Source organism: Lepidochelys kempii, chromosome 2 (assembly GCF_965140285.1).
Source record: "Lepidochelys kempii isolate rLepKem1 chromosome 2, rLepKem1.hap1, whole genome shotgun sequence".
Lineage (NCBI taxonomy): Eukaryota > Metazoa > Chordata > Testudines > Cheloniidae > Lepidochelys > Lepidochelys kempii.
Genome location: NC_136381.1, coordinates 144,531,132 through 144,545,416, shown reverse-complemented (window position 1 = coordinate 144,545,416; position 14,285 = coordinate 144,531,132). Strand labels below are relative to the sequence as shown.

Genomic DNA, 14,285 nt, shown 5'->3' with positions numbered 1-14,285 from the left:
CTTCTTCAGCCGATGGACACTGGATTCTTAGGCTGGCACCTCCCTGATCATTCAGTTATTATCCACACCAAGCATCCATCCACATACATCCTCTATCTCTATTTTAATCACAATTGTTAATACAACAAAAGGGCGGGGAGTCTCTGGGTGCTGTTTCTGTTGTTAGAGTATTGCTTTGAGTCTCTCTCTCTGTGAATTGCTTTGAGAATAGACTCTGTCTTAGAATGTACTAACACAATTAGCAGCTTGCAAGTTTCACACATAGAGGGAGAGAAACAGTACCAAAAACCAAGAGACCTCTTAATTAGTAATACCCTGGAATTTAAACTCTGGGGAATCAAACTCATTTGTGATTTTAATACAGAACTTCTTTAATATGATCCAACAAGACTACCTTCCTGATAACAATCACGCCTGCCAGACGAGTAGGAGAAATTGGAGCACTCATGGTGGAACCTCCGTATACCACATTCTTCCATGATAAGGTCGCACTCTCTGCACGCACCCAAAGTTCCTGCCTAAAATTCACTCTTCCTTTCACCTCAATGAGCCAATACACCTACCAACATTTTTCCCAAACCCCACACTAATGCTTCTGAAACAGCAATGCACACTCTTGTTGTGTGCAGAGCACTATCCTTTTACCTGGATAGAACAAAACCGTTTAGGAAAACCCCCAAACTTTTCATCTCTACCACTCGGCAATCACAGGGAAAAGCTATCTCTACGCAGAGACTCTCCAAATAGATTGCAGACTGCATACGTCTCTGCTAGCAACTGAAGCACTTACAAACCCCTACATCAATTAGGACACATTCTACTAGAGCTGTCTGCACTTTCACTGCCTTTCTCCATAATGTCCTGCTTTCTGACATATGCAAGGCAGCTAGCTGGGCATCGAACCTTACTTTCGCCAGTCATTACGCTCTCATGCACATGGCAGCATCCGACACCAGGATGGGTAGAGCAGTCTTGTCAACAGCCTTCTTACCTGATCCGAAGTCCCAACCATCCTAAGGGATACTGCTTTTCAGTCATCTGAAGTGGAGCACCCACAGGACATCTCTCTCTCGAAGAGGAGGATACTCACCCTGTGCAGTAACTGACGTTCCTCAAGATGAGTGCCCCTCTGGGTGCTCCACTACCCGCCCTCCTCCCCTCTACTTCGGAATCTGGAACGCACTCTATTGTAGAGAAGGAACTGAGGAGCCTGGGCAGTGCATACGCTATTCAAACACTGACAGCTCGTGAGGTAGGCACAGCACATGTGCGGCCCGTAGGAGTACTGCTATAGAAATCTCCGATCCAAGGTGCTGGGACGCACCTTGACCTGAAGTGGAGCACCCACTGAGTGACTCATCTCAAAGAACGTCAGTTACTGCACAAGGTGAGTAACCTCCTCTTCTTGATTTTTTTTCCCCAACCCTCCTGCTATACGCTTCCTCAAGGGTCTTCATAACCTTTACCCTGAAATATCTGCCCCTACTCCATAATGGGACCTCGATCTGGTCCTGCGATGCCTTATGGTGGCCCCTTTTGACCCATTAGCAACATGTTCACTTCTCCACCTTTCAGTGAAGTTGGTCTTCCTGCATAAGCTGTATAAAGCTTCCTGTATATAGCTTAAACAGGGTAAACTTATACATTGTTCGCCCTCTGTAATACTGATAGAGAGAGATGCACAGCTGTTTGCTCCGCCATGTATTAATCACTTGCTCTGAGTTTATTAATAAACAAAGGTGATTTTATTAAGTTTAAAATGTAGGATTTAAGTGTTTCCAAGTAATAACAGCCAGAACAAAGTAAGTTAGCAAGCAAAATAAAACAAAACACACAAGTCTAAGCCTAATACATTAAGAAACTGAGTACAGGTAAATCTCACCCTCAGAGATGTTTTAATCTTCTTTCACAGACTAGACTCCTTCCTTTCCCCTGGTACAGTCCTTGTTAGTTCCAGCTCAGGTGGTAAGTAGGAGATTTCTCATGACTGGCAGCCCCCTTTGTTCTGTTCCACCCCCTTTTATAGCTTTGGCACAAGGCGGGACTCTTTTTTGTCTCTCTGAGTCCCCACCCCTCCTTCTGAATGGAAAAGCACCAGGTTTAAGATGGATTCCGGTACCAGGAGACATGGTCACATGTCCTGTGAGACCCCAAGCCTCCATTCTTCCTGGCCTGACTGACATGAACACAGAAAGGCTTACAAGTAAATAGAGCCATTTACAACCAATTTTTATAGTCAATGGGAGCCATCAAGCTTCTAAACCATCATTAATGACCCACACTTTGCATAATTACGATAGGACTTCAGAGTTAGACTTCATATTTCTAGTTTTAGATACAAGAATGATACAAACATACAAATGGGATGACTACACTCAGTAGATTAAAAGCTTTGTAATGATACCTTACAAGAGACCTTTTGCATGAAGCATATTCCAGTTACATTATATTCAAGCTCATTAACATATTTCCATAAAACATGTGGAGTGCAATGTCACACCTATGACCACATCCCAATCTCTTACCTAAAATAGGTTCATCATTCCATTTGAACCAACCCGTCCATCTCCCATCGTTTGTCCCAAAATCTCATGGGAACAAACGAGATGCAAGTCTTCGTACCCTGGATGTCTTTCAGAAAGTCACCAAAGTTATTTCTTTCCATCATGGAATGATCTAAGGGAGACGCCATATCCAAACAAAGGCTGTGAAAATAGATCTCCAGCTACATTGACTTTTGTTATCACCATTAACAGTTAGAACCCCCGCCGGGGAACCCCACACACTCCACCAGAGCACTCTACATTGATAGCCTTCCTCAACAATGTGCCTATTATGGACATCTGCAAAGCAGCAGCCTGGGCATCAGCCCATATGTTCAAACAGCACCATGCCATAGAGCAGCATTCTCATCAGATGCTCTACTGGGACTTATGGTTTTATCGTCCGCCACGACTGCAACGCCGAAGACCCTCCCTTCCACTGTGGGGCACTGCTCTGTTCACCTACAGTCGATTAGACTATAAGTATTGTACTTGCATTTCAGCATATAGAGCAGTATTAAAAAAGTCCCTGTCTGTATGAAATTTTGGTTTTTACTGACTTCGCTAGTGCTTTTCATGTAACTGTTGTAAAATTAGGCAACTATCTAGATGAGTTGGCATATCCCTGGAAGACTTCTGCGTAATCCAAGGGGTACATGTACCCCTGGTTGAGAACCACCGCCTTATAGTTCAAAGTTATTTGGGTAGGGACAGTGGATGGGATTCATAAAGGTATCTAGGTGTCCAGCTCCCCTTTCAGTGGAAGTTAGGTGCCAAAAAACCTTTGTGAATCCCAGCCAGGGTCTTCTGGCTTTGAACTGCACCAAGAACATTGGTGCTTAATAAATAATAATAATAAAGCATTAAGACCACTTCTTGCCTGTGTCTCCCTGAAGGATCTTGGCTACATCAAGGCCTTGTGATACGCATATATACGTATATAAAAATAACCTTTCATTTCAAATGATCCCAGAATGAATTACAGCTGCAACAAGCTAAACTACAAGTGTTTATTCACACGCTCAATTGAAGATGTATCAGCAACATTAAATCAAATATCAGAGGGGTAGCTGTGTTAGTCTGGATCTTAAAAGCGGCAAAGATTCCTATGGCACCTTATAGACTAACAGATGCATCCGATATACATGCATTCGGCAAAGTGGGTATTCACCCACGAAAGCTTATGCTCCAGTACATCTGTTAGTCTATAAGGTGCCACAGGACTCTTTGCCACTTTTATTAAATCAAACGTTAGCGCAGGCCAGTGAGGATTTGCACAGCTAACTGACATAACAGAAGGGATTCAGGACAGTAGAATGCAGTTGCCCAAGACGAACACCAGGTAACACTGTTATTCTGACATAAATATAATGGGATTAGAAGTGATTATTCCATCTCATCCAAAATACAGCAGCCTCCTATCACTATGCTGGGTTTTGCTTGATTACTATTAGTAATAGTTTGCTGCATCAATAAAGATACAGAAAAACAGAAGCTGTCCAGAGGCAAACACAACTGGAGGAATGGAGAGTCTTAAATATGAAGAGAAATTTTAAAAACAATATAATATTCAAAAAGGGACTGGACATTTGAACATTCACAGTTACACTAGATTAGAACTGGATATAATTTTTTTGAATTTTGAAATTTCAAAATTTCACTTAAAAAAATTGAAAAATAATACTTTTTTCCTTTTTTTTTACCAGCTCTAATTACATAGGTTAAATATTAAAAAACAATGGGTATATAGGGATAGGAAGAAACTTTCCCAAAGGTTGGCTGTTCACAACTGGGTTTCTCTACACCATTAAAGAATCTGGTACTGGTTGCTGTCAGAGACTGGATCCTGGATTAGATGGGCCACTGCTCTGACTTGGAGAAAAGAATTCTATATGCTGAATTGTTCGCACTGCTTCCTGCAGAATCCTGGGATTCTCTGTGGAGGTCTTCTGTCCAAGCACATTTTCTAAATGAAACATTTCAATTTTTCAGTTTGAAATGACTTTGTTTTAAAAGATTCCTTATATTTTCTCTAAAAAAAATTATAAAGATTTTAACAGTGGTCAAAAGCTACGTTTTATTTAGTCAAAATGAAACATTTAGTAGAATCATAGAAAATGTGGAAGAGACCTCGAGAGGTCACCTAGTCCAGCCCTCGGCAATGAGGCATGAGTAAGTATCCCTGACAGGCATTTATCTAACCTGTTTTTAAAAACTGTCAGTGACAGGGATTCCACAGTCTCTTCTGGTAACCTATTCCAGTGGTTAACTATCCTTATAGTGAGAGTTTTTCCTAGTATCGAATGTACCTCTCCCCTGCTGCAGATTAAGCCCATTACTTGTCCTACTTTTGTTGAAAATGGAGAACCGAAAAATCGTGTTTGTACCAGCTGTAGTACTATTTCTGCAGGCCATAGTATGAAATAACAACAACATAATTTTAAATGAAGGCTGATTTTCATTCCCTCCTTGAGAATAACTGCTATAGACTTTTTCAAAGACTACCCACTACATGCAGATATTAACAGTTGAAGCTGTACTCTTCTTTTTGTGTATACAGATGATTTTCTTAACAGTCCCATGTGCTTTATATAAACAAATGCAGGGTGTTTGATCTACCAAAAAAAAAAAGTATGAGTCCTTATTAAGGGACCAAGAGGGTAAATGATATATGGGGACCAGTTGTGCTATCAGGGGCAGAAACCTAAAGTATGTCTACACTGTACACCACTGGTGATGGCATGTAGCATATGCATAGCTACACGCTCCTGTGAAAAGCAGGCTGCATCCACGCTGTAGTATGTAGCCACGTGTGGTAGTGAAAGGCTTTGGCAGTGGGGAGGTAAAGGGGAAAAGCTCCAGCAGCTCTCTGTGGCAGGGAAAGGTTTGGGAGTGGGACAAAAAACTGCTAAAAATAGCAGTGTAGCTGAAGAAGGCACTGCTTTGGCAGGTAGAGAGCTGTGTAGGGTACATACCCACAAGGTTCAAATGTGTCTTTATATGCCTAAGCCATGTCTCGCTGTCTACACTGCTGTTTATACGTATACTGCAGGAGGTGCAGTTTATGTACTCTACACGCTGCTGCAATGAGTGTGCCGTGTAGACATACCATTAGTTTCTAGGGCATTGACCTGAGTAGATCCGTTAAGCTTAAAATGAACTAACTGCAGTTGATCTGACATCTAACAATAAAACAATTGTTTGTTGTGTTGCAAAACTGCCTAATTGTGCTGTCTGTAGTAAATCTGTTCTTGTCTGTCTTCTTACACTGCCATAGTTCTTCAAGTACAAGCCATTATCAATAAACAGGCACACGTTTATTTTGTATTTTTTTAAATAAATAACCTTTTAAAAAAGGTTTCCCCTTTTAGACGCTTCACCTTTACCAGGCAAGCCTCATGAGGCATATAATTAAGGACCAGGTTCTGATAACCTTACTCATATTCAGTAGGACCTTGCTCAGTGAGTGGTCCCATTGAAATAAATGGTACTTCTCATGGAATATGGTGCTACTTCAACATGAGGATGGCAGAATTTGGCTGTAAGTGTATAATCAAAGCTGTGCTCACTAACCAAAGATATCCTGTACACGTTACATCTCATAGACTCAGAATATCAGGGTTGGAAGGACCTCAGGAGGTCATCTAGTCCAATCCCCTGCTCAAAGCAGGACCAATCCCCAACTAAATCTCCAGTATTATTACTAGAAATGGGTGGGCTGCTACATCCGAACAATCCAAAATTTTTTTTATTTTAATCATAACTCCCATGTGCTTTAATTCTGCAATAACTTGGCAAAATACTCCACAGATTTTGCAGCTGAGCCAGTTCAGTTGTGGAATTTGATTTCACAACCAATGAAAACTACTTCCTTTACAGTTAATGCCTGGAAATAGGAGAAAGTTTTAAAAAAATGCAACACTAGTATACAGTTCTGTTAAGACACACTTGGAGATACATTTAGGGAAAAATTCAATGAAATGCATTTTTGAACGTGCCATACTCATTCAGTTGGAGTAGTTTTTACAGCAGGATCCACTGGATGTCAGTATTATACAACATTCCATATAAAAAAGCCTTTTAATTGGCCTAACCTTTCAAAACTGCATTAAACTGTTCTGCAAAATTTGTGTCAGCAATGAGAGTAAGTAGAGTAGTGGTTAGGGAACACCACCCAAGACAATTTTCATAACCCATCTGTTTTATAGTCTGTTCAGTGTACAACATGCTTTATATAACTTTGTAGTCAAAACTGTTACTTTCTGTAGAGGTCTGGTGCTAGAATGTAATTTGAGCAAACTCAGTCTTTTTTTTTGAAGAATACAAGTTCTGATTTACACAGTATTTTGATTCACGTGTTTCTTTTTATGTACTGTGTATATTTTAATGTCATGTTGAAAGTATAACACTGCAAATATTTTAAACATGATTTTCACTGTCTTACAATACACAACTTATTTTTCCATAGGAAAAGCTCATATTGCTGTATGTGGACATAGGAGAACAGAATAGAATACTATAATTGCATTTACGCTGCTCAGTATATACTGTACTTAATATTGCACATTCATCCAGCAGTATACACCATCCTCCACCTGACTAGATCAGATTTTGTGACCTGCTACGCTGCCCCAGGCCCTGAAGGAGGTGTCTGAGAAATGGAAAAATTTTCATGGGAGGTGAAAATATGTAGCACGTAGCAAATTGCATTATTTGTTAACCTACGGGATGTCCCTGCAGGCAATCCAAATTGTTCCCAGCTAGTTGGGCAAATCTCCACTGAGGTAATGAACAAAATATCATGAAAATACAAACAGTAAAATTCATCCCAATTAAAACCTGCTTTCTCTTCCCCTAGGCATTTTTGCGAGCTCTTGTAGAATACACCAGTGATGCCAGAGAAAAGCGAAGGCTTCAGGAGCTGTGCAGCAAACAAGGAGCCTCTGATTACAGTAGTTTCATTAGAGACCCAAGTATCTGCTTGTTGGATTTACTCCATGCTTTTCCAACATGCAGACCTCCACTTAACCTGCTGATAGGTAAGTTGCTGATTTAAGTTCAGTTGTGTTTAATTTCTGAAAATGCAACAGAGTATACGTTTAAGAACAAAACACTATTCAGTTATTGCTTCTTTGGGAATATCACTAGCCATGGTTATCAAACTGAAATTATAATCTGGAAATGAAGACCTGCTCTTCGCTTTGTAGTGTTTAGCCTTGATTCTGCCAGTGCTTATGCACATGCTGAACTTCATGCAGGTGAGTAGTCCTGTTGACTTTACGCTGCTCCTGTGCATATTGATAAGCACTGGCATAAGTGTTTCCAGGATCAGGGCCTTTATTGTAAAGCTGCTTTAAAAAAAGGCTAACATTTTCAAGGGCCCATTTTCCAACACTTAAGGTTTTTGTCTTCTCTTGTTCTTCTTTTGGTACTCTATTTTTCCCTGTATCCCATATAACTGTTAAAAACAAACCAAAAATACCTTGTATAAAAATAATTTTCACAAGAAATAATACAGTAGATTTCTTTAAACTTTCTGGTTCAAATACTCTACTAAAGTTTGCTTTGTATATTTGCTATTTGCAGATATTTATATTTGAATGAATCATAAAAGATACAACTAGTTTGCGTTCTCCTCACACAGCCCTGAATTTCCTGCACTTTGGGGCTTTCATTTATTGGAGGGCCCTGGAGCATCTGAGTATCTGAAATATTGTGTGTTGTAAGGAATTAATGCAAATTAATGTAAGGAATTAATGCGAATTTAGTGGGTGAGTGGATTGCAGGATTGTACTTAAATATAATGTTAAAAGGATAGACCGTAGCTGTAGCTATCTCCAAATTTCTCTGAGTAGAGAAGGAATGTCATTTTGAAAACAAAAGCACTTAATATTTCAGTGACCCCAGAAATCTCTGCATTTTTGTATTCAGATAAAATACTGTGGTCCACTATGTCAAAATACTGTAGTCCATATTATGGTGTATGAATCCAGCAAAAGGTGGCTCAGAGAGGTTTCAAGTGTACACGTGTAGTATGCAAGATACCAGCTGAATTTGCTGTCCTGGAAAGGAGATTCACTAGTGTGGGTGGTAGGTCACATGTCTGACTCTGTCCTGTTCCAGGTTGATGAGGAAGGGCAGACTTAAATTATGTCACGACTCTTCCATCTTTGTGCTGATGTACATGAGTGCCAAAGAAATGTGCGTGCCCCTTTTGTCTCTAGCTTATCCATAATTCTGCTGTGCGTACCCTTTATTTCCATTCCCCACCTCGCTACTCAAGTGGATTTACAGCTACTTTACCACAGTGCACGTGCTCCCAAGCCACACTTTGTACCGTCAAGGATTTCTACCACTGTTATGCTGGTGTAAGTTATTACTCTGAAGGCTGAGTTACTGCTGAATAGAACCTTTTAAGTTTTTGCATCTTTCTAAGGAAAAAATGTGCAAATACACATCTGTCTGATTATGGAGTGAGCACTAGTTAAGGCTGTAAAAGTGTTCATTTAAATTTGTGTTTTCAGGCCTGTATAATATCTGCATAGTAAGATTGGTTTGAAAAAGTGGGATGGCAGTTTAGGATCCAGGTACAAATTTGGTAATATTTCATTGAGGGGTTCCCGAAGTACAGCCTCCTTCCAAAACACCTGTTTTTAAATTTCATGTTTCTTATAACAACTTTCTTATAACTTTTTGGCAAAGAATTAGGGGAAAATCTATGGGGCAGTGTGCATGCATAATGTATTTGACTGGACTGTCCCTGTTGTTAATGTCTTGTGCCAAGAACAAGCTGAATAACCTCATGAATAAAAATTATTCAACTTTATTAATAGTCCTATCAAGTAGGATGCCAGAATTTGCCTAAAATGCCAGCACTGAGCTCGGATTCTAGGAGGGGAGAGGAAGAAAAAGAGACAGAAACTTCCACACAGTAAACTGTGTAGTCTAAGAGGGACTGACCTGGGGAACCAAGAACTCAAATTTCACCTCTTCAGCCAACTGCTGTTAATATTTCTGTGCACGTCACAGCCATTACTATTAAGGCTCCATAACCTATGGCAGGAAACTATTGTTTCCCCAATTTTATAGATAAGATAACTGATGTCACACAAGGTCTCTTTAAATCAGGGGTCTCAAAGTCCCGGCCTGCAAGCCATCTGAGGCCCGAGAACCTCCCCATTGCGGCCTGCGGAGGAGAGAAGCATGCAGACACGCTGCCAGCAATGTCTCCTGCAGGCACCGCCCCCCGCAGCTCCCATTGGCTGGAGGAGAGGGACAGAATTACCATCACTAGTTTCTGGGCAGAGTCAGCCATCGAGGCAGCATCACTTTTTTCCACAATGACTATAAACAAGTCTAAATACCGAACACAACTATCTGATGCACACATTGTTGCAATCCTGAAGGTTTCAGCTGCTCAGTCACTGAGGCCAAACATCAACAAAGTGACAGAACAGAAGCGTTGCCAGGAGTCTGGCAAACACTAACAACTCTCTGGCAGGCGAAGAATTGTATAAAGTTATATGACAGTTTTATTATTTCTAATAAATTCGAAATAAAAAATACAATATAAACGTTTTATTTTCTGAACATCATCTTCACTGGCATTATTGGCCCACTGGGAGGATTTGAGGACTGGCACTGGCCCTAAGGTAAATTGAGTTTGAGACCCATTCTTTAAATAGAGCTGTAATGAAACCCAGATATCTAATATGGCCAACATAAGGCTCATCCATTGAGCCACCCTACCTTTGAAATAAATGTGTAAATCTCTCTGCTATACTGAAAGAGTAATCAAAACCTACCTTATTTTGGTTTATATTTTCTTGTGTTTGTGTTAATGTGTACTCACAGACAGCACCAATCAGAAATCATGTTTCATTGTGCACATCTGCTAATCCCATGCAGTTTTTTGGGGGGAGGAAGCTATAATAGTCTGACTAGGAGACTAGTGAGTCAAGATTCACTTGTTGGTTTTCCCTGTCAAATTCTGTGGAATGCAAAAAGTAAACAATCAATACGAATGGAAAAAAATAATATATTTAAAATTCTTCCACAGTGTTATTAGTAAGGCATAAGGAAATTTGCTTATGATTTTTGATGTAACAATGATAACCAATGGGTTTTTTATTATTCGTTTCAGAACATCTTCCTAAACTGCAAGCCAGGTCCTATTCAGCTTCCAGGTACTGATATATTTAGATTATATCTTGTTTGTAATTTAGGCATGGTTTTTCCTTACAAAAGGATACCTTGTTAAGGCATTACAGAGAGCAAACTCTGGGTTATATTGCAGTTTAGTTTTGTTTAAGAGAACTTTGATCCTGCGGTCAGTGTGGAAATCAGCTTTACCTGTTTGAGTTTGTACATACACATGCAATCCCCAGTGGCTAAAATCCCCAGCACATAGGTAACTACTTCTACAGAAGTCCCTCACAGTGGAACTATTTTTTTTATTTTATTTTATTTTATTTTATTTTATTTTATTTTATTTTATTTTATTTTATTTTTAGAAATCTTGAGGCAAGACTAAACACATGAAAATGTCCTTGATTTATTTGGAATACTTCCAGCACAAGCGTGCACTATGGCTTTAGTTACACACAGCAGGCAAGTAAATAATCTCAGGACTAGATTGGGCCATGAGGCATTTGCCTAGTGGATTGATGTCTTCCATGAGCAGCAGGGCTGTCTCGCTGCTCAGCTGCCAGTCCTGGAACTGCTTTACTCTGAGATCAGGCAGACTGAGTGGAGTGACTAACTGCTCCCATTTACTAGTGCTGCTGAACTAACTCAGCCAGGTAGCTCCCAGCCTTTGCCTTTGGGAAGAGATACAGAAGATCACTGCAGCCTGGCTCTCCATCCCCAAATCCTGTGAGGCAGAAAGAGGAGAAGGAAGAGACCCCCAATAGCCCTTTAACAGGGACAAGTATTGAAGGCATGGCAATCTCTGGGAAGGACCTGCCTAGCAGCCTTCCCCAGCAGGCCAAGTTGAGTTCTCTGAGAAAGACATCAGGAAGCTGATTTATGGGTGAGAAGATTGCAAGGGGAAGAGTTATTGAGTGGGAATGGAGGAGGGGGAGACTGACGATGAGAAGGAGGAAGTAATTGAAGGAAAGTGATGAAATTGGTTAAAAAAAGAATGGAGAGCTGGAAAAAGATTAAAAAAGGATGAGTGGGAAGATAGGAAAGGAATGGAGAGAGAGAGGAAAAGAAAGGGAATAATATTAAACATTAAATAAAATCTAGAATGAGGGGAAATAGAAAAAGATGGAGACAATAGATGGAGGAGAAGAAATAGGGTGGAAGAAAGGAAAAATAAAACCTGGGTAGAAAAGAATCTAAGTTCATTTTTTAGTTTAATAAAAAGTGTTATAAAAATGTTCTAATTAAAAACATACACAAATGTTGGGTTGCATATAAATAAAGCAATATTCTTTGAGTGGCTGGTAACATTTTACCAGTGCTCTCACAAAATAAAACTCTCATGCATATGAATCTGATAAATTCAGAAGAGTTCTGTTTGAATTCTGTGAGTCATTCATATGGTATTGTCCAGGCACCTGCCAATCCAGCCCTGTACAACCCCACCCCATGAAGTCAAGGGATAGACTCTGACTTCAATGAGATTTGGATTAGGCTCAAAATGAAGCTACTGTACTGATTCCTTCTCAGATAGTATTTTGATTGTTCAATCATTTGTGTCATTGCAGCTCCAATTTATTTCAACCAGGAAAACTGCAGTTTGTTTTTAATGTTGTGGAGTTTCCATCCTCCCCATCTCGACTGGTTTCACGAAAAGGAGTGTGTACAGGTTGGCTCGCTGAGTTAGTTGCACCAATGCTTCAGCCACATAAAAAGGAAGAAAAATTGTCAGCTGTAAAGGTACCAAAACAAGATCTAAATTCTTGTGGTTTTAGGGTGATACAATTAGAATGTGTATTCCTGGAAAAAAAATTTTTCCTTATTTCTTTGATCTGAGGCTCAGATATTCTGATACTGGCAATATGTTTCTCCATTTGTACAGTTACACCCCTAGTTACAAGTTTCTCCTTCCCTTTGTGATCCCTTTATATCTGCAGTGTGGTATATCTCCAATGGGATTTTTTTCTGTTTAAAATCTCTGTTAATTTTATCCGTGAATAGCATATCCTGGCAAAGTATATATAACCATCATGTTGGAGTGAATTCATGGAGGGATTTAAAATTAATAATGATGGGCCAGAATCCAAAACCCGGGTTTAAATGCTCCTCCAACTCGGGAGGAGTTTGGAAGCAGATCTTCATTTGCAGCTTGTTCCTCATATCTAATCCTCACCTTGAAATGCACATGTAACTTGCAGTAATCTTCGTGGGAGTTACATGTGCATATTAAAAAGGAAATTAACCCACTATGACGGCTCATTTACTGAAATTCTCTATTGGTTTAAATAGGTTCAGTTCCATTGACTTTTGTCAGCAGAGAATTTAGTGCATGAGTAATGTTAGCCCAGGCTTCTTTTGACCAGCTTCCTATCTACTTTTGACACTGAAAAGTGGAGTCTGGTATCAGGATCAGGACCTTGGTCCATGAGCTTTTTTTTCTGTGACAACCTCCTCCACAGCTGCCTCGGTCTTTTATAACTTTGTAAAAGGGTCAGCTGGCTTACGGTTAGCCAATCAGAGGGCAGTTTCAGCATTTCTGGTAAAACTATTTCTCTCCCTTTCTGAGTCTTTCTGCACAGGTAGATGTGTACATTTGATCAGCCAATGGGTAAAGGTTGTAACACTGCAGTATTGACAGTATCCTTGCTATTCCCTCCCCTTTTTCAATAATTGCATATGGTTCGATCCCACCACACAAAGTATGACTATGAGTGTATACATATAGCAGTAATGTAAGAAAGTGAAAAACTAATTATAGAGTTCAGGTAACCTATTCTGTTTTTCTAAAAAATATTTCACTCTTGCCATTTTCTCCTTGAAATGACTTCCTTTAGAGAAAGATTCATATCTTTGAACAGCCACTGAAAAGGTAGATTTACGACACTACTCATAGAAAGGAACGTCTTTTTTCTCTTTTGCCTGATTTTCTGTCCAGCTCTCTCTTGGGTTATGGCACTTTATTCTGCCCCTATGCATTAGGGAGAGAGTACTCAGCTCCCTGCTCTGTGTGTGTGCTTCAGCCAGAGCCAAGATTTTTGATCAGAGGCAGAGAAGCAGAGCTGCAATGTGTGTGCTGGGAGGGGAAAGTGTGAGCAGTGCTCCCACACTGTTGAAAAATGCTGTAGAAGGGATGTCTGTGTAGTGTTGAAATAGTGGAAAGGTGGGTTTGTGTGTCAGCCAGCGGAATGGCTGATCCGGTAAGGTTCCATCTCTTTAAAAGACTAGACTCCCAATCTGGCCCCAACGCACTTCTAAGAAGGTCATATAGAGTGCCCTGTGAAAATTTTGTTTTGTTTAAAAAATTCATCATAATGTAAAGGGCAAAATATTGAATTTCATGGAGTATGCATGGAATTAATTTTACAACTAAAATTAGCAGTAAGCAAACACATATACAGTCAACTAAATATTCAATTATTTCTATTTCTTTTTTTAATTAAAGTTAAGTATCAGTTTGTTGAGTGGTTCCTTTTTGATGGATTGCCTCTGCTCAGTAGGAATCGCCCATATGCTGAAACACTCTGGTTGGCATCCACAGAGCTAGGGACTGCAAATAAATATTGCAAGGCAAATTTTGAAAGACATGGAAAGACAAGG

General features: G+C 39.9%; 1 protein-coding gene across 12 annotated transcripts in view; it reads left to right on the top strand.

Moving 5' to 3' along the window:
* Positions 1–14,285, top strand: part of MTRR (5-methyltetrahydrofolate-homocysteine methyltransferase reductase) — a 172,235-nt gene that overhangs the window by 78,486 nt on the left and 79,464 nt on the right. For all 12 annotated transcript variants that reach the window (XR_012157387.2, XR_012157386.2, XR_013635360.1 and 9 more), the window contains 3 exons: positions 7,402–7,582; positions 10,687–10,729; positions 12,257–12,428. Coding sequence is in view for 9 of the 12 variants with exons in the window: in XM_073332389.2 (XP_073188490.2) it covers positions 7,402–7,582; positions 10,687–10,729; positions 12,257–12,428 (396 nt within the window). In the remaining 3 variants the exon portion in view is untranslated. The remainder of the gene's footprint in view (positions 1–7,401; positions 7,583–10,686; positions 10,730–12,256; positions 12,429–14,285) is intronic.